Consider the following 19,372-nt stretch of genomic DNA (forward strand, 5'->3'; position numbering starts at 1 on the left):
AGGTGCAATGAATGAGTAAGGCAAATACACATTTAGAATATAGGGTTCAATACAGATATTGTACATGCATGGACACATACAATAAGACACATGTCAGAAAAGACGTACAAAGTGCTTTGAGGAGTGGGAAAGGAGGCAACAAACACTACATCCCCAACTGTATAATACTGAGAAGGCTTTCTAAAAGAAATGGTGTATGAGCTGGACCTTAATGGTAGAAAAAAATTTCAATACTGGTGGAGGTGAGGTGGTAAAAAGGAAACGGGGGAGAAGCATCTGGAAGAGGGAATAAGAAGAGAACAGCAATAAGAAAAAGGAGACTATATTTAGGGAATTGAGTAAAACAGCCTGGTTGTAATTCAGGGTACACTTAAAAGAACAGTGGAAGATACAGCTAATATTATGGAGACCCTTGAATTATAGCTCAGCCATGAAAGTCTTGGGTCAACAAAGTGATGGGACTGGAGCTATGCTTTAGAGAGAATAGTCCGGCAGCAGTGTGAAGCATGAAGTAAAATGGAAGGACACTTTTAGAGAACTTTCAGACCTGAACTACAATCTAAGACTAGAAAGAAGTTGGGGAAAATGCTGCAGAAGTAAAACACCACGGTATAGTAATTCCATGAAATGTCAAGGAAATAAAAGGGTTCTGGGACTCTGAATTTTAGAAATGAAGATATCATTAAAAGATATGGGAATAACTAGTGGAAGAAATGTTATTGAGAAAAGATGACAAGTTTATCAGTGGCAGGGAGAGGAAAGCTGGGGGAAACTAAAAAGGATAGTTGAAATAGAGATGTGACGTTCATGAGAAATTTGAGACCAAAGGTATATAGATATATGAGTCATTCGGATGGAAGTGACAGATACAGCAATAAGATCTCTGAGGAAAGAGTTTGTAAAGATAAATAGCATAATGGGACAAATTCCAGAGCCACAGCCCCACGATTCAAATCCCAGTTCTGCCACTTACCCAACAAACGGTTTGGAAAAAAATCACAATGCCTTATACCTGGAATAAGTGGGGAGAAATGGAAAACTGTGTCCCTTTGTTTCTGAGATACAGGAAAATCCTAAGATTTCAAAAAGGCAAAGAAACCAGTAACTACCACCAGCTGTCCACGTGGTAGAAGGTCTAGCCCTTCCACCACAGTACTCATCAGGCTCAATGAGGCAAATGGATGCCACAGGTAATGAAAGGAAGGCGGCTTCATATCCAGAATAAATGGGTACTTTAAACAAGATGAAGGGTGAAAAGGGGCAAGGTTATATTAATTGTGCCCAATCCTATATGAGGGGAGATTTAGAGAATACACCTTTAAATGTCATCTAATAAGGAAAAGAAAGCAAGCAAGGTCCCAAAGTTAAGCATGAGCATTAAGTATTAATAAACTGCAAAGAGGCTCATATTTTACTTCTGGGATTATTTTTCTTTCACAAAGCTAAAAAATTAGAAAGCAAAGCTCTAAAAACCTTTTGTGAGAAAATATAAAGCTATAAGGGGGCAAATGAAATAAGCAAGTTTTTTCCTTCTCTTCTTACTTTTTCTTTTTGAAGGAGTAGTACTTATAAAACTAGCCAGTCACTGATAAGCACAAAATCATTGTAACTGGTAAAATATATATATATAACTAAAATAGATCTCTTTCAGTCAAGAAGGCTAAGGGTACTATGAAAACTTCTCAACTGCTTCAGAACAAAACGCTAAGAGGTGAGGTTCAAATTTTGCAGTTAAGGGTATGCGTAAGAAGGACATATTTCAAGAAAAATATTTGAGGTAATTAAAGCCAGTGAAATAAAGGGGAAAAAAAGAGTAATACAACACATTTTTTGCTTCCAATATACTGAATGGCACACAGAGTGATTTTATAGAAATTATTTCTAAAAAACATGCAAAATCAATTTATTTTATACACTGTGCAGACACACCCCACCTTTTGACACAATATTTCTCCTTATCCATTCAAGGCTATCTAAATACTTGTCTTTACCCATTCATTCTTCAGGCCTTGCTACAGGATTTGGTGAACAGTGACTCACAGATAATGGGACAAAAGGGAGAAAAAAAAATTTTCTGACAGCTGGTTTTCTTAAAGTTCTAACACTAAGTCAGACCCCAAATCCCTTCCCCATAAAATGACTTCCCTTATACATTCCATACATAACCCTAAGAATGCTCTTTGACGTATTTTCATCTTTATAACTGATTGTGATGTTAAAGTTACTGAAACTCTGAACCTTCACAACAAATAAATGCCTATTTCCATGACTCTGATTTTGAATGCCTCCGCTTAATGAAATTTGCAAAAAGAAATTTTAAATAATCTATAAACAACTTTCTATCAGGCAAATATTCACTTTAAATTGATATTCTATGGCAGGCAAAATTATCAAAGATTAAATGTTTTATTATTAAAATTATGTCTTAGGTCAAATTTATGCAACAGTGGACTTATATTTGCATATGATGCATGCATTCTTTATAACAATATCGGGCTCCTTTGTATCTGTACAGTTCACATAAATCCAGGACTTCCTTACAGGAAAACAGTGGTAAAATGGTAAAACAAACTAGACTGGAAGTTAGGAGACAAAGCACTACTTTTGTCACTTGTTAGAAGACTTACAGAAGCTCACTTAACTTTGCTTAACCTCTTATTTTGTAGGGTTAAACTAGATTTAGCCATATTTTATAGCTTCACATCATTGCATTTGTTTTAATAGGTTTTTTTTTCCCTTATATACCATAGTGTTTGTCATATCTTTGACTTATTTGATGCAAAGTTCCCTAGACTGCACCTCTGGAAAGATTTCAACTACTTCATAATTCCCCCCCCCCCTTTTTTTTTGGCTATGCTGGGTTTTCGTTGCTTCACACGGGCTTTCTTTAGTTGCGGCAAGCAGGGGCTACTCTTCATTGTGGTGCACGGGCATCTCATTGCAGTGGCTTCTCTTGTTGCAGAGCAAGGGCTCTAGGCACACGGGCTTCAGTAGTCATGGCGTGCGGGCTCAGTAGTTGCAGCACTTGGGCTTAGTTGTCCTGCAGCATGTGGGACCTTCCGGACCAGGGATCGAACCCGTGTCCCCTGCACTGGCAGACGGATTCTTAACCACTGGACCACCAGGGAAGTCCCCATAATTCCTTTCTTGATGATAGAGTTTCTGCTTTGGTGACTAAAAGCAAAGCTGGCTGCAAAATGAACACTCTAAGGAAGTGACCATACTAACCTGTTTATAAATCCATGTGTAAAAAGTTAAAATAAAATTGACAGTTTTCCCCAATCATTTCCACTTTCCTCAAGTCCCAGTTGCCATTCCCTATTCCTTAAAAAGGAATGGACTGAGTAGATCTCTAGATTATGGAACAAGAACTATCTCGTTCTCTACTCACTACCTCTAAAGGTCTTTACACTTATCCTCTTTCAATTTCAGATGAAAAGACAATCCTCACTCTTCTTCAAGACTTACATAAACTCCCGCTATTTTTTCTTGTTACCATCTCCTTCTACCCTCATTCAATTATCCTTTCTCCAATATCTTAAATCACTGCCTTAGTAATCTATTCCCTTCTATCTTCAAATATCCAGAGGTCCATCTTTAATGAGAAGGTAAACTGCTTGACTTACATCTTCTAGAACACTTTCTTTTTGCTGCCAAGCATCTTGAACAAGTGCTTAAAATCACTTCTTTTATCTCACCATACACAATTTAATCCCTATAAATCAAGTTTCTACCCTTCTTTACTAATAAAATAGCACACCTGAAGGTTACCAATGAACTTCTAAGCTCTAAATCAATGGTTTGTGGTTTTTTTTGTAAATCCAATTTTCATGAATCTTCTATGACATGTGATTTCAGCAAGTACCCCATTCTTAAAATATTTTCCTTCCTAAGTTTTCACAACATTGTTACCCTGTTCTTCTCTGAACTCTTAATTCTTTCTGTGGTTTCCCTACTCTTAACACTCTTAATATGAACATTCTCCTAGATTCAATCCTTGGCTGCCCACCTCTCACCCATTTCTCCTGTAGGAAACTGTAATTTGTTTAAACTATAACACAGTAAAAATAATCCCCCAACCTAGCCCATCTGGGAGCTCCAGTGCCACACTTTCAACTGCCTGATGAGCATAACTCCATACTAATGTGATCTCGTTGCTAAATTTACTTCCTAAAGCACTCTTTGATCAAATTATTACCTTACTCTAAAACTTTCAATGGCTCACCCTTACCTACCAGATAGCAATCAAAAACAAAAAAGTATCTCCCAAACAGAGTCCATTTTGGTTTCCACAATTTTGTCTATCCTGTTTCCTCTACTTGGAATGTCTTTCTTGGTCCAATTCTTCAGCTAGCTCCCACCCATCAAGATTCAGTTCAAGTCCTTTACCTTCTTGAAACCATCTCAGACTACTACACTATTACATCCTCTTCTAAGATCCACAGGGATTCTCATCTTAAATAACCATTTTGGCATTTATTATGCATTTTTGGCATTATTACGAATTCTTGTGTCTTTACATTAATATGTCACATGTTGTTTTATGCTCATTAGGCTTCACCTTCTTCAATGATTCTTTTTGTCCCCCATAATACTTTGCACAGTGTCTTTGCACAGTCAAATATTTGTTGAATACTTGGTATTTACTGTAATTAAAATTATAAAGAAAAGTTCAAGTTTCCGGGGACAGGTTTAAACACCATTTTTAAGCAAAGCAAGAGGGTGCTATATTACAATTTTTTTTTGCTTCCTTCAAGAAATATCCTTAATCTGTCATAGCTATATTACATAAAAACAAGTTATAAAAATAACAGAAGTGATGCTAAGGCAATGTTTCAGTAAGTGAAAAGATGAACACAGCAGTACTTTAGCAAGCTGAACATCACGGCAGTTACACTTGCTCCAAAGACCAAGCCGATAAAGACCGCCCAGTAGGCACTGTATTCCTTCAATAATTTCTACCCTTCCTAAACTTTCCATTAGTCCTCTGCTACCCAGCTCCATTAGAGCCATATCCTGCTCAAAGACCTTCGACTCCTCTCTAACCTAATGCTGACTCTGCCTCACAACCACACAGTTCCTCCTGCTTTCTTCAAAGTCTTTTATCCCAATCCATGTCACGTCAGCTCTGCTCCCTCACCAGCCAACTGCCCTGAGTGTAGCAGATCAGCTCACCCACTCATCCAATTCCAGGCCTGTTTATTCTCACATCTCCCACCTTTTGATAGCCAAATTTGTCTCTCTGAATAGAGGAATGGGGACCCAAGAATGCTTCTTTAGTCCTCTTGACTCAAAGCCCCTTTTGGAGTTCTCCATTCCTCTCTCCAGGACAACAGATTAGATGCCACACAAAAGGAAGAACAAAGGGATGTGCAGACCAGGATCTCACAAGAGGGCAATCTGACCTATTACTCCAAGATAGCCAGCTATGAGGCAAGCAAGGTAAGCATCAGTGCCAGGCCACAATGGAAAAGGCTGGTATAATGAACTGGTAGGGGACAGGAAAGGGCATGAGACAGAGTCAGTATTATGTTGGAGGGCAGACAGGGCCCTTGATGAGGGAGAGGTCTGAAGGCTAGGTGATCAAAAGAAAAAGGAAGTTAAAAGAAGGGCTGATTGAGGGAACACAGTACTTACCACGATACTTCTTTTGGCTAAACCTTATGTTGCATAACAGCTAATAGAAAAAAATGACATTCTTCATTCGCCGAAGGATAGACAGATGGAGGAGAAAGAGGTAACAGATGTCAAGCTGAATGGAAGGTACAAAAGACTGTAGACGAATAATTTTAATAAAACAGAAGGCAATTATATTTGACAGTATCCACTGGTTATGAATCTACTGATGATGATAATCTGGCCCATTTTCAATTTGGATTTTAATTCACAGAAATAACTATAAAAGATATGATTCATGTTTATATTACAAACCTGTGATTTCAGAAAACTGCTCTAAAGACTGCCTAGAGGGAAGAGGGCACGGGAAGACGTGTGTGGGATTAAGAGACACAAACTACTATGTACAAAATAAATAAGCAATAAGGATACACTGTACAGCACATAATAACTTTAAATGATGTATAATCTATAAAATACTGAATCACGATGTTGTACCCCTGAAAGCAATACAATGTTGAAAATTAATTATACTTCAATTTAAAAGAAAATGTGGTTAAAAAAAAAGACTGCCTAGAAAAAGGAAAGTACGTGGGAGTTTGTAGAGGTTATGCTGGCAACTGCAATCTAACTTCAGCTGTTTGCATTATGATAATTCATAAAGTAAAAATATAAAAAGAAATCATATGCATTTTGAACTATAAAACGTGTCCTAGATTACTACTTCATCATTAATAAACATATATATATTGCATTTCCACTCCTAAGCCATTTGAGGATAAAAAAAAGTATAAGATATAACTTCCTCAATCTACTTCCAATCTCAACATTCTCAGAATAAATGTAATCACTCTGAAAATATATGGAAGGTCTACTGGCAGAATACCTCACACAGATGGCTTTGTAATCTTAACTAAAAGGGATTGGTCAGTGAAGTCTGTCCATTTTGTCATACATTTTTTATATTTACTATTTGAAGTTTTACTTTTCTGTGTTACTTAGGGAATAAGAAAATAAATAGCTGATATGAACAATGTACTTAGTCCTACATAATATCATTAAGCAAGGAAGTTATGGTCACAAGAAACAACTTCCAAGAAATTGTCTACACTGATGTTTTAAAATGTATGCCTTCTAGTTCCTACTGTAGGTTATTTGAAAATATGTTAATGTTATTTTTTTAAACAAGAAAGTAGATTAATTTGAAATACCACATAGGACACTAAGAACAAATATGAAGATGTGAAACCACACCAAAGCCAGGTGCCAAGGGCAGGTGCCTGCTAGATAATTTACATTCCCTCCACTCCCACTCTAGAACACAAACTCCATGAGAATGGGAACTCCATTTTTGTTCTCTGCTGTATCTCCAGCACCTAGAACATAAAAAGTACTCTGTAAATACTTGTTAAATGAGTGCTGAAAAAGGACAACCAAGTTGCGTTATTTCCTTCAGGCCATAGTGTTTTCTAACCTCCGCCTCTTGCATGACTTTATCTTAAAGACAAAATCTAGGTTTTGCAGGAAAAATATCTGTGGTTTTAAAACTTCATTTGAAATTATACACTTTAAAACGGTGAATTTTGTTATGTGTATAGTACTTTGAGAAATAAACTAAAACAGGGAGGAATATACCACAGGGATTAAAATGGATACACTTATATAATGCCTCCCCCACCTTTCCTAGTTTTTTGTCCCTACATTTTAAAAATAACAAAATATTTGATATATTACAATTTACAACAGTGCCTTCTGTCAGTCTTATAATGGATAGAAATTAGCAATAATGGAGGAATAGGCCTAGCAAACATGAGCAACCTGTGCTGTCCTATAGGTAAGATTATTTTAGCATTTTCCCTGTCGAGAGCAAGGACCCACTGGAATTTGCATTGGCATCATGAAACCTTTTACTCGGCAGAATAGGCCGTTGAAACAATGTTTCTCTGAAGTATCAGCAATGCAGAGAGAGAATTATCAAAACTGAGCAAAGTTCTGCTCACATGTAGCAATTTGTTTCTTCCATAAGAGGGTATGATCCCTTTTTTCCCCTGAATCTTTTCTGAACACTGCATCGTTTTTAAATGCAAAGAATATGTGTCAGACTTAAGGCACGACTTCTAAAACAGTCAAGTCATAATTACCATCTCGACATTTTAGACATGAACTTTATAGCAGAGATCACTCAGGAAAAATTCTCTAAATTATATTTTTACATTTTCTCTATATGATCAAGGAAAAACTAAGTTCACAATAGCTAATCAATGTATAACAACAGTCAATCAATTGTGGCATAAACAGGCAAAGGTATCAAAAACAATCTTTTTAAAAAATCTGTATTAAGCCATGGAACCCAACATCATCACACATTCACCTACACCTTCTGCAATGAGCATAAGTCTTAACAATCCCTCTAAGGTTGCCTTTACTATTGGTGACTCAACCCCAACTAGATGACAGACAATACAGGGAGCGAGGCTCTTGTGAGCCTCTACAAAACAGTATTCAAAGATTTAACAATTATAATTCAAACTGTTTGCAAACAACACTGAAAGCCTGTAATATACACTAATTTGTTTTTTTGCTGAGGTTGATTTTATGGGAGCAAGTCAAGTAGCTAGTGAGTGAGTTTGGCTGACCTTCCAGTATTCACATCTTAAGGACAACATTGTTCTCCTACATGTGTATGCTCTCTTTTATTTAGCGTCTAAAGGAGTCATACATTTTTTAGAAGTATTTCACTGCATTTTATAGAGAACTTCAAATGCTATAATTGTATTTGCAATTTTAGAGAGTCACAAAGCTTTTTTTCGGCGGGGTGGTGTTTGTTTGTGGCAAGATTTAACTCATCCATGGATCAAGTGTTGACCATACATTTCACGATTTGCTACATTCTTATAATTCAAAGTACATTAAAACTAGGCCTTTATAAAACTAAGTGGGGTCTAAAAATTTTGATTACACAAAATGCAGGGTTACATTATATCCAATTTGTATTATAAAAGACTATGCTATCACAGAATTGTACTAGGTTATAAACTTATAAAACTAGTTCTGACAATGTTTATTATATTTTTAAAATTATAATTCTGGCTAATAGTCAAAGCTATAAAGTTTTTCTCCCTCAGGGAAAACTGTAAAACTCAGAAGCACTCATTGAAAAACACCAGAAATACTCTACTATATATAAATTACAGAAAAATCATGAGAGGAATTAAAACAAGAAACAAAAGCACTCACTTATTCCTTTTTTAAAAAACGTATTGAGCACCTACCAGGAGCTGAGGCACTCTCCTGGGGGATAGAAGGATCAAAGACATTCCCTTCTCTCACAGAGCTGATGCTCAAGCAGGGGAGAGAACAATTAAACAATCACTTACAAAGTATGATAAATATGACTGATAGGAGTACACGCTGGTGCAAAGAGCTCAGATGAAGGAAAACCAGAGAAGGTTTCCCAAACAATGTGACCTATGTATAGGCTTAGGGTTTAGACCTAAAAACTAAGGTTGGAATTAGCCAGACTTGGGGGGAAGTGGGGGAGGTAGGAAAAATGTTCCAGAGATAAAGACTTGGAATTGAGAACAAAGATTCAGAATGAAGGGGAGTGGAGAAGAGAGAGAGAGAGATGCAGAGAACCTGAGACAAGATGAAGCTTAAAAAGGTAAAGCAGGAACCAGATCACAAATGATCTGGTAAGATGTGTTTGTTACGGAATGTGGCCTTTATCTTAAGGCAACAGAAAACTAAAGGGTTTTAAGCAGATAAAAAGCCATATTGAAATTAGCATATTAGCAAACAATAATATAACTGAAATGAAGAATAAATTAGAAAGAGATGCCATGGGAGGCAGGAAGAGCAGAGTGGCTGCTGTTACAGGTATCTCGGATTAGAGATGATGGTGGTATGGAGGAGGACTGTGGTAATTCGTATGGAAAGAAAAAGACTGGCCAGAGAAAGATTAGAAAGGTTGAACTGACAAGACTGGATGTGGGGACTAGCTAGACTGGGGGAAAGGAAGGGAGAGCAAAGTCAAATATTATTCCTAGATTTCTGGATCTTGCAATCTGAACTTAATATTTCCCTTCTATTGGAAATACTTACAAGGTCCTAAAAACATTACAGTTTCTTTTCAGTTACATACATTGATATAAACAGTGCAAAAAATATTTTAGATTTGGTTCTAGCAAATATGATTTTTATCTCTTGAACCATCTTCCACCTTTTCTACAATAAAGTATTAAAATGAGTCTCTATTCCATGCCAAAAGGAAATTTAGTTAATGAAGACAGGTGCTCAATGCATGGAGAAGGCTAGCTTGAAATTAAAGTTTGCTATCCAAAGTGAATCCTCAGATGAAAAAGTCAAGGACTGACAGTATCCCCAAACCAGAAAGTGTCTCAAAAGTGTTTTCTGTTAACCTATATTACCAAAATAGGCATAGGACTAGCTCTTTCATAAAACCATGACAGGCTTTCTTTTTACAGTAGAATTTGACAGAATTTTGGCAAGCTAAATAAAAAAAGATCTATAGAAAAAAAGAACACCACCCTTTGAAATCCAATGTCAAGAACAAAAAGCACTTGCTTTCAAAACTCACTCATTCATTCAGAAGTTCAGGTGCTCTAAACTTCTATAAATAGATTAACATTGGCCAAGCAGATTAGGTGCTCTTTAATCTTTCATTTTGTCTCTATAAAACTATAACCAATACTGTGAACATATACCGTCTATTCAGGAACGAAATTTCAAGAGCTGCTCATTCCCTTAAACGTTGTACCACCTTATAAACAGAATATCATATTAAGTTTGTATATCGATGTATTTATAATGTATGTATTTATATATTCATATGGGGGTAACAAATTAGATGATACACCTTTCTGTATTTGCAAAAATTGAAAACAATACTTGTATACTCTCAAGGAGATTTTACATATCACAAAATAAGAATTTCCTCACATTGAACGGATTCAACTAATCTATGAAATAAAAATTAGATGCCCCACTACAGGTATCTTAGGACCCCTTTCACCCAACTCCCATGGGTTTCTCCCACGAACTCTTTTATCAGTTATCTAGGGAGTCTGTGAGGGATGGGTTATCATTTCACTTGCAAAACAGGAATGTGTTCAGTTAACTATAAAAAATGAATAAAAACTATGTTTTCTGAACTATCACCATTTTCCCCTTTCAGTCTGTGTGGCAGAAGGACCCATTTCTCATGAAAACGAACAGTAAACTTGGCGAATCCTGACTGCTATCAGAGGGACTATCCCCTACTTACACACACACATGTCCACTAACTTCAAGCCTCTGACAAAATGTACTCCCCCCACTCTCTCATATTGGAGGAAAGGAGAACTTTCCTTCTATAGCTATACAAATAAATGTCTTGCTGGTCTTTCTACAGTTTCCTATCGATGGGCATCGCTTTAAACTAGTTTTAAGATTCGCGATACATCTTTCACGCCTTAGTTAAGGAAGATGATGCTAATACAATAATTTGCTAAAGATTACAATATTGACGACTGATGTGTACTGTCAAACAAAGGGAAGAATTATACTGTAATGTAAGGAAAAAGTCCTCAGGAACGAACATATCCCTGAAGCCGTAAACACAAAATTTTAACATAATTAGAAGGTCACGTAGATAATATTAACTCAAAATCTCCCCGACTTCGACAGTTGCTACCAAGTTTTCCCGTGAAATGGAGGTTAGGGATCGGCCTTAAAATACTCAGAAAGAGAAGAGACTCTCCTAGAACTGAAAGAGGGAAGAGAAACCAGAGAAGAGAAACACAGCGAGAAAAGAGAAAAACTAGCCCTAACGCGCCAAAGGGTCGATTCAACAACAAAAAAAGACATTTTTGAACCGATTTACGAGGGGTAACCCGAGCCCAAACCCCCGCAGACCGAGGAGCGAACCGCGGAGTCTGGGGAGGAAGGCGCCCGAGCCCAGTGACAATGGGAACCGTTCCTTTCTAGAAGTGGAGGCTCCGAGAGGAGACCGTGCCTCGCGCGAGCCGCCTTCCCGTCCGCTCGGGAGAAGCTAGACCCACCTGGAAACCGCCATGGCCGGGCGCCGGCGGTTCGGAGCTCCCCGCGAGCGACGCGCCGCGCTGCCGAGGCGCTAGTTTCCAGGGAGCGGAGCGGCGCAGGCCCAGGCCACGGAGCAGATAGGAGCGGCCGGTGCAGCGCGGGATGTCCCGGCGCGGGCCCTCGGGCATCTGCCCCGCCGCCTACCAGAGGTCGTCCCTGCCGCGGCCCGGGAGCAGGGGTCTGAGACGGCGGCGGAGGCAGCAGTCCTCCGACCCGCACGACTTCAAACCGGGTGCCCCCAACCCCGCTCTTTGCTGACGCAGGCGTCGGCACGCCGGACTGAGCGTCAGCGCGCCGGAAGTGACGCCCGCTCACCTCCAGGGGCTCCGCTCCGCTGCTGAGTAGGAGTATGAACCCCTACGGCCTGGCGCCGCCAAAAAAAGCTGTCTTTGCTCATCTAGAGGGGGTCAGTAGTCTTCATACGAGGCGAGAGAGGAGAAATGAGTACACTTATTTTCTAGGGAAGGAAAAGAAGCGATCTAGCCAAGGTTCTGGGAGTTAAAACCTTTGCTTCTAATTCCTCACTGCCCCGATCCCCATCTCACCAGACTGCTTCTAGAGAAAGCAGAATCCACAGGACCATAGCATGCTCTAGTCCAGGTGGCGATGCCAGTGGGAGGGGTGAAATCCAGAAAGATCTACAACGGCACTGAAGACACGGCTTGAATGTTTGCCATCTATCTGCCATATGTTCTGCCTAGGTATTGGAGGGAAAGTATTCTGTCAACCATTTTGCCATGTTTGATTTCTTAATTGCTTGTGTTGTTGGTACCATGATTTTCTCAACCATATTTGAAAACTCTCAGCCATTTATTTATGTATTTATTTATTTGCTTATGTGGCTGTTCAGTCGCTTAATTTATTAGGCTTTTAAACATTCTTCTGTCACCTAGTGCAGGTCCTTATCACCTTAAACTTGATTTTTATGATAGTAAAGTAATATTTCTACAGCTTCAACTGAGCCCATCTTAAAGGCCTCCAACAGATTAATCTTCATGAAACACTCCTTTCACCGTGTCACTCCTCTGCTTATAAAACTTATCCATTGGCTTCTCATTATCTGTAAAGGCTTTGCCTCAACCCGAGTCTTTTTCATCTATAAAATGAGGCTAATGAGAAGTACTATAGAAATAAAATGAGGTCATGTATCTAGAAAAGCTTACAAGAGTTTATAAAGCATAAAGGGAAAGAAACTAACTTAAGAACCTACGTGCTAGGCATTTGGCATGCACTATCTCATATAATTTGTAGGCCAACCCTGTAAAGTAAGTTTTAATCTTCATTTATAGGGGAGAAAACTAAGCTCAGGAAGGTTAAGTAATTTGCCCAAGATACAAGCTACTAATAATATTTACTGTTCATTCTTAAACAAATATTAATTTGACCCCTGCTCTATGCCAGACACTGCTCGGCACTATTTTATACTATTAGACAATATCTGATTAAGCTGATGTTCACATGTCTTCATATTTCACAGCCTCCTCCCACCTGCCTTCTCAGTTCACGTAACACCACTGAAACTAACAAGCAGGTACATTTACTGATTGTACACTACATTCATTTATTCAGCCAAAATTAAGTACCTACCACATGCTAAACTCTATACTAGAGATTAGGGCTTCTAAAGAAACCAAGAACAGATAAGGTGTTCACTCTAGTTGAACTTACATTCTAAATGGAGGAAAGAGACTGAACAGATAAACAAGAAAATATCATGTTTGTATGCTATGGAAAGTAGAATAATGGGATAGAGAGGGTGATTAGAGACCCCAGACTGGGTGATTAGGGGGAAATGAAGAAGGAGCTTAATCTGAGGCCTGAAAGACAAGAGGGAGCCAGCTATGTGAAAACCTGGGGAGCCTTCCAGATAGGGGATACAACTAGTTTAAAAACCTAAGAGAAGCTGGCTATCTTGGGAGACAAGATGGGAGAGGTAGAAAGGGGCCATTGTAAGGCATTTGGATTTTAGTCTAGCAATAGAAAGTCATAGGAGGGTTTTAAGCATGTGAGTAAAATGATCTGATATACATTTTAAAAATCTTACTCTTTAATATCCAAGAGGTAATTAGATATGTAGTTCTAAAGGACATATAGAAGAGAAGAAAAGGCTGGTGTTACAGATTGGTAAGGCATAGTGTAATAATCAAATATATTGTAATCAGACTGACTTTTTTTTTTTTTTTTTGCGGTACACGGGCCTCTCACTGCTGTGGCCTCCCCCGCCACGGAGCACAGGCTCTGGACGCGCAGGCCCAGCGGCCATGGCTCACGGGCCCAGCCGCTCCGCGGCACGTGGGATCCCCCCGGACCAGGGCACCAACCCGCGTCCCCTGCACCGCCAGGCGGGCTCCCAACCACTGCGCCACCAGGGAAGCCCCCCTGACTTGTTTTTAAATCCTTCCTCACCACACTTAACAGTTGTGTGTCCAGGGAGTTGTATACCTTTCTAAGCTTCAATTGCTTCTGGGAAATTGGGACAATAATAGCACCTTATAGGGTTGTGGTAAGGATTAAATGATATAATGAATATAAAGCATTTAACCCAGTGACTGAAACTTTAAGCACTCAAAAACATTATTGAGTGTTCTTTTCGTTAACTATGCAACCTTAAGCGAATGACTTACCTTCTACGTCTCAATTTCCTCAGCTATGAAATGGGGATAATATTAGTACTGGTACACAACCCTTATCTGAGACCCTGGCTAGAGATGGTTTTCTGAATTTAGAATTTTTTAGATTTTGAAAGGTAATCCAGTGCATATTATGTCACACCCTAGCAGCTTCTAGGGCAGCACCCCATAGTCAAGTACATTTATAGTTCTGCAGCAAAACGTATGAATAGCCATACTAAGAGGACTAAATAAGAAACTCTAAATAGATGCATGGCAGTTTAGGTCAGGTTTTGCTGCCAGATGAATTTTTTTTAAGTATCATATTCAGACCTTTTTCAATTTCAGAATTGTAAATAATGGATCATGAACCTGTACTTTGTAAAGTTGTTGTAAGGAGCAAATGAGTTGATACATGATACACTTAAGAAATACTAAGTGCTAAATAAATTTTAGCTATTATTATTTTTTTATCACCAGAAAGGTGGCTTCAAAAATCAATGGCAGGAAAAAAAAAAAAAAATCAATGGCAGGATTTCCCTGGTGGCGCAGTGCTTAAGAATCCGCCTGCCAATGCAGGAAACACGGGTTTGAGCCCTGCTCCGGGAAGATCCCACATGCCACGGAGCAGCTAAGCCCGTGCACCACAACTACTGAACCTGCGCTTGTAGAGCCCATGAGCCACAACTACTGAGCCTGCGCTCTAGAGCCCGCGAGCCACAACTACTGAGCCCACGTGCCACAGCTACTGAAGCCTGCGTGCCTAGAGCCCGTGCTCCACAACAAGAGAAGCCACTGCAATGAGAAGCCTGTGCACCGCAACAAAGAGTAGCCCCCGCTCGCTGCAACTAGAGAAAGCCTGTGTACAGCAACAAAGACTCAACGCAGCCAAAAATTAAAACATAAATTAATTATAAAAAAAGAACTGAAAGCAGAAACTCAAATATTTATACACACATATTCATAGCAGCATTATTCAAAATAGGCAAAAGATGGAAGCAACCCAAGTGTTCATCAACCGATGAATATATAAACAAAATGTGCACTATACGTACAATGGATTATTATTCAGCCTTAAAAAGGAAGGAAAATTTGACACATGCTACAACATAGATGAGACTTGAAGAAGTTATACTAAGTGAAATAAGCTAGTCACAAAAGGACAAATACTGTATGATTCCACTTATATGAGGTATCCAGAGTAGTCCATTCATGGAGACAAAAGGTAGAATGGTGGTTGCCAGGGGGTGGAGGAAGGGAGGAATGAGGAGTTATTGTTTAATGGGTACAGAGTTTCAGTTTTGGAAGAAGAAAAAAGTTCTGGAGCTGGATGGTGGTGATGGTTGCACAACCATGTGTGAATGTACTTAATGTCACTGAATTGTACACCTAAAATGGTTAAAATGGTAAATTGGGGGGTGGGATGAATTGGGAGATTGGGATTGAAATCTATACACTACTGATACTATGTATAAAATAGATAACTAATGAGAACTTACTGTATAACCCAGTGAGCTCTACTCAGTGCTCTGTGGTGACCTAAATGGGAGAGAAATCCAAAAAAGGGGATATGTGTATACGTATAGCTGATTCACTTTGCTGTACAGCAGAAACTAACACAACATTGTAAATCAACTGTACTCCAATAAAAGTTAATTTAAAAAACAAAAAAAAAGAAAAAAAAGGTACAATTTATGTTATGTGTATTTAACCACAATTTATAAAAAGTAACTTCTAGTAAGACGTTACCCCTTTCTGACATGTCATAGCACATCTGTGTGCCCTTATGTTTGTTCTGGGGGCAATGTTTCTGACAGAAAGCATGGTCTCAAATGTCTCCTTTAATAATTATGACTTTCCGGTAGCAAACTTTTTCACTGTAATTAGTGAAAAATGTCACAAGATGTCACTCTTTAGCTGAAAAACTATTCCAATTTGGTTCAGTAGCCGATAACTATAAGTAATTCCAGAGCATCAGATAAAAGCCTGTATATAGTGCTTTGCTCATACAAATACGGTTTTCTGGTAAAGAGAAGGTTTCCATCTGTGAAATGTATTAATAAGCTACTCTGTTCATGAAATTTATGTTAATATTAACTTCATTGGTACTAACTGTTTTTCAGTATAAATTGAGTTGGTGTAATTAAGACATAACTAACTTTGTAAGTGATAGTGAAACACAAAGCTGAAATGTAAAGATCATTGATCATTGAAAGTCAGGTGGCTTTACCACTAAATGATGTGTGATATTGGGTAAGTCCATTAATCTCTCTGATTTCACCAGAGTGGTAGAAACATCCTTTCTTAGGTCAATATACACTACCGTATATATTTACTCTCTGCTAAAACATATTTAAGTACATTCTAATTCTAAAATATTTTGGTTTTTATAGTAGGAATCAAATTGTAACTGTTGAAATACAATACTAATGGGAGTTCAGTAATAGAAAATACTGCCCACAAGAAGACATTAGGAAATATAATGAGACTTCTTGATGTCAGGAGGGAGTATTTTAGGAAAATACTTGTATTAAACAATTATAGTCAGAGGTATAAACTCTTGAAATAAAAAAAGATCACATTTAGGGCTTCCCTGGTGGTGCAGTGGTTTAGAGTCCGCCTGCTGATGCAGGGGACACGGGTTCGTGTCCCAGTCCAGGAAGATTCCACGTGCCGCGGAGCGGCTGGGCCCGTGAGCCATGGCCGCTGAGCCTGCGCGTCCGGAGCCTGTGCTCCGCAACGGGAGAGGCCACAACAGTGAGAGGCCCGCGTACTGCTAAAAAAAAAAAAAAAAAAAAAAAAAAAAAAAAAAAAAAAAAAAAAAAAAATCACATTTATTACTGAAAACAGTCTTTAAAAGATAGTGGAATATCCTAAAGTGTAAAAGAAAAATTGCTTTGTTTACCTGTAAAATTCTTAAGATTCAAGAACACATTAATTCTTAAAGATTAACCATTTGAATTGGTAATATTACACTATAATCAAAATAATTTTTTAAACTTCTAATTTTTGTAAGACGTTTGTAATTGAGTTATAATACCTAAAAACAATCAAAAGACCAAATGCACACCGCTGGATGAAATGCTAGACATTATAATGCATCAATAAATGAAGATATTACATTTTTATTAGTAGTAACAGTTATTAGGATTAAGATTATTAGAATGAGAAAAACTATCAGAAATGGTGGGTGGGGCATCCCTGGTGGCGCAGTGGCTGAGAGTCCGCCTGCCAATTCAGGGGACATGGGTTCGTGCCCCGGTCCGGAAGATCCCACATGCCGCGAAGCGGCTGGGCCTGTGCACCATGGCCGCTGAGCCTGTGCGTCCGGAGCCTGTGCTCCGCAACGGGAGCAGCCACAACAGTGAGAGGCCCGCATACAGCAAAAAAAAAAAAAAAGAACCCAGAAATGGTGGGTGAAAATACAGAACTCAGAAATGATATAAAAAAAAGAGTGTAAATCGCGCCCAGTTAAGAATATTGACAGTTGTTTTGTTTCATTTAACTCTTAAAACTTAGATCTTTCTGTTTAACTTTTATCTTCACATGATTAAATATGTAAAAGGAGAGGGGGTGTAGTAGCTAAAGGGTACAGAGTTGCTTTTTGTGGTGATGAAAGTGTTCTAAGATTAACTGTGGTGATAGTTGCATGTATGTGTGAATATATTAAAAACCATTGAATTTTACACTTTAAATGGGTGAATTGTATGGTATATGAACTATATCTCAATAAAAAGGTGAAGGAAGCACTATTCAAACTTTTTTTCTATTACTGCAAATATAGTTATGAATGCCTAATTTTAAAAGAGCATTGAAAACAAGTGGTTTGGGGGGGAGGGATAAATTAGTAGTATGGGATTAACAGATGCACACTACCATACATAAAATAGATACACAAAGATTTACTGTGCAGCACAGGGAACTATATTCAGTATCTTGTAATAAACTATAATGGAAAATAATTTTTAAGAAAGGAATATAGGGCTTCCCTGGTGGCGCAGTGGTTGAGAATCTGCCTGCCAATGCAGGGGACACGGGTTCGAGCCCTGGTCAGGGAGGATCCCATATGCCGCGGAGCAACTAGGCCCGGGAGCCACAATTACTGAGCCTGCACGTCTGGGCCTGTGCTCCGCAACAAGAGAGGCTGCGATAGTGAGAGGCCCGCGCACCGCGATGAAGAGTAGCCCCCACTTGCCGCAACTAGAGAAAGCCCTCGCGCAGAAACGAAGACCCAACACATCCATAAATAAATAAATTTTTTTAAAAAAGGAATATAGATATATATGTATAACTGAGTTACTTTGCTGTACACCTGAAACTAACACAATATTGTAAATCAACTATAATTCAATTAAAATAAATAAAATTCAAGTAAAAATATGTAAAAGGAAAGAAAAGAATGATTTGTTAAAATTCGCGTGATTATTTTAAACACTGGAAGCAAAAAAGATTTATATTTCATGTTACATTGCCACTTCTATCATACATCTGTGTCTGTGTGTCCGTGTGTGTGTCCGTGTGTGTGTGTGTGTGTGTGTATGGCACCGTGGTGGGAAGTCTCCCAGGGAGAGAGAGAGAAGTCTGGGAGGGGCATAGTCCGGGAGGCCCGTTTTGTTCCATTGATAACACGTTCAGTCACCGGGAGCCGGCTAACACAGACTAATCTTTCTTGCAGTCATTCCCTCTATCTTAACAAGGCTCCACTACCTCACCCAGAACTCGGTAAGTTCAAAGTGCAGTAAAAGTGCGTTTTTCCAAAGAATAATCTGAAATGACATTGTAGATAATTTACTGGAGGGTGCAGAAGGGAGGGGGTGAAGGAAGGGGTGGAGGTGGTAATTATCAGGCATCGCTTTGCTATCATATTTGCAATGGGGAGAAAAACCTCAATGTGCAAATCGTTTCAAAAAGATTAGACAGTAATTGGCCTTTTCCCAGGAAACCTTTTCATAGGGGCCGCTCACAAGCTGCTGCTGCCCACTGAAAACCGACGCCCAGAAAGTCTGGGGAGGGGGATTGGCAGGTGCCTGTGCTTGGGCCAAGGGCTG

The 19,372-nt window shown here is 38.8% G+C and overlaps 1 protein-coding gene across 3 annotated transcripts in view; it reads right to left on the reverse strand.

The window, feature by feature from the left end:
- Nucleotides 1-12,017, reverse strand: part of BTAF1 (B-TFIID TATA-box binding protein associated factor 1) — a 96,846-nt gene extending 84,829 nt beyond the window's left edge. The window contains exon 1 of one of the 3 annotated variants that reach the window (XM_059055431.2): nucleotides 11,676-12,017. In XM_059055431.2, the coding sequence (XP_058911414.1) occupies nucleotides 11,676-11,689 (14 nt within the window). In that variant the 5' untranslated portion in view covers nucleotides 11,690-12,017. The remainder of the gene's footprint in view (nucleotides 1-11,675) is intronic. The other 2 variants (XM_067025053.1, XM_067025054.1) reach the window with 2 other exon arrangements.
- Nucleotides 12,018-19,372: the final 7,355 nt, after the last annotated feature.

This window comes from Kogia breviceps, chromosome 2 (assembly GCF_026419965.1).
Source record: "Kogia breviceps isolate mKogBre1 chromosome 2, mKogBre1 haplotype 1, whole genome shotgun sequence".
Classification (NCBI taxonomy): domain Eukaryota; kingdom Metazoa; phylum Chordata; class Mammalia; order Artiodactyla; family Physeteridae; genus Kogia; species Kogia breviceps.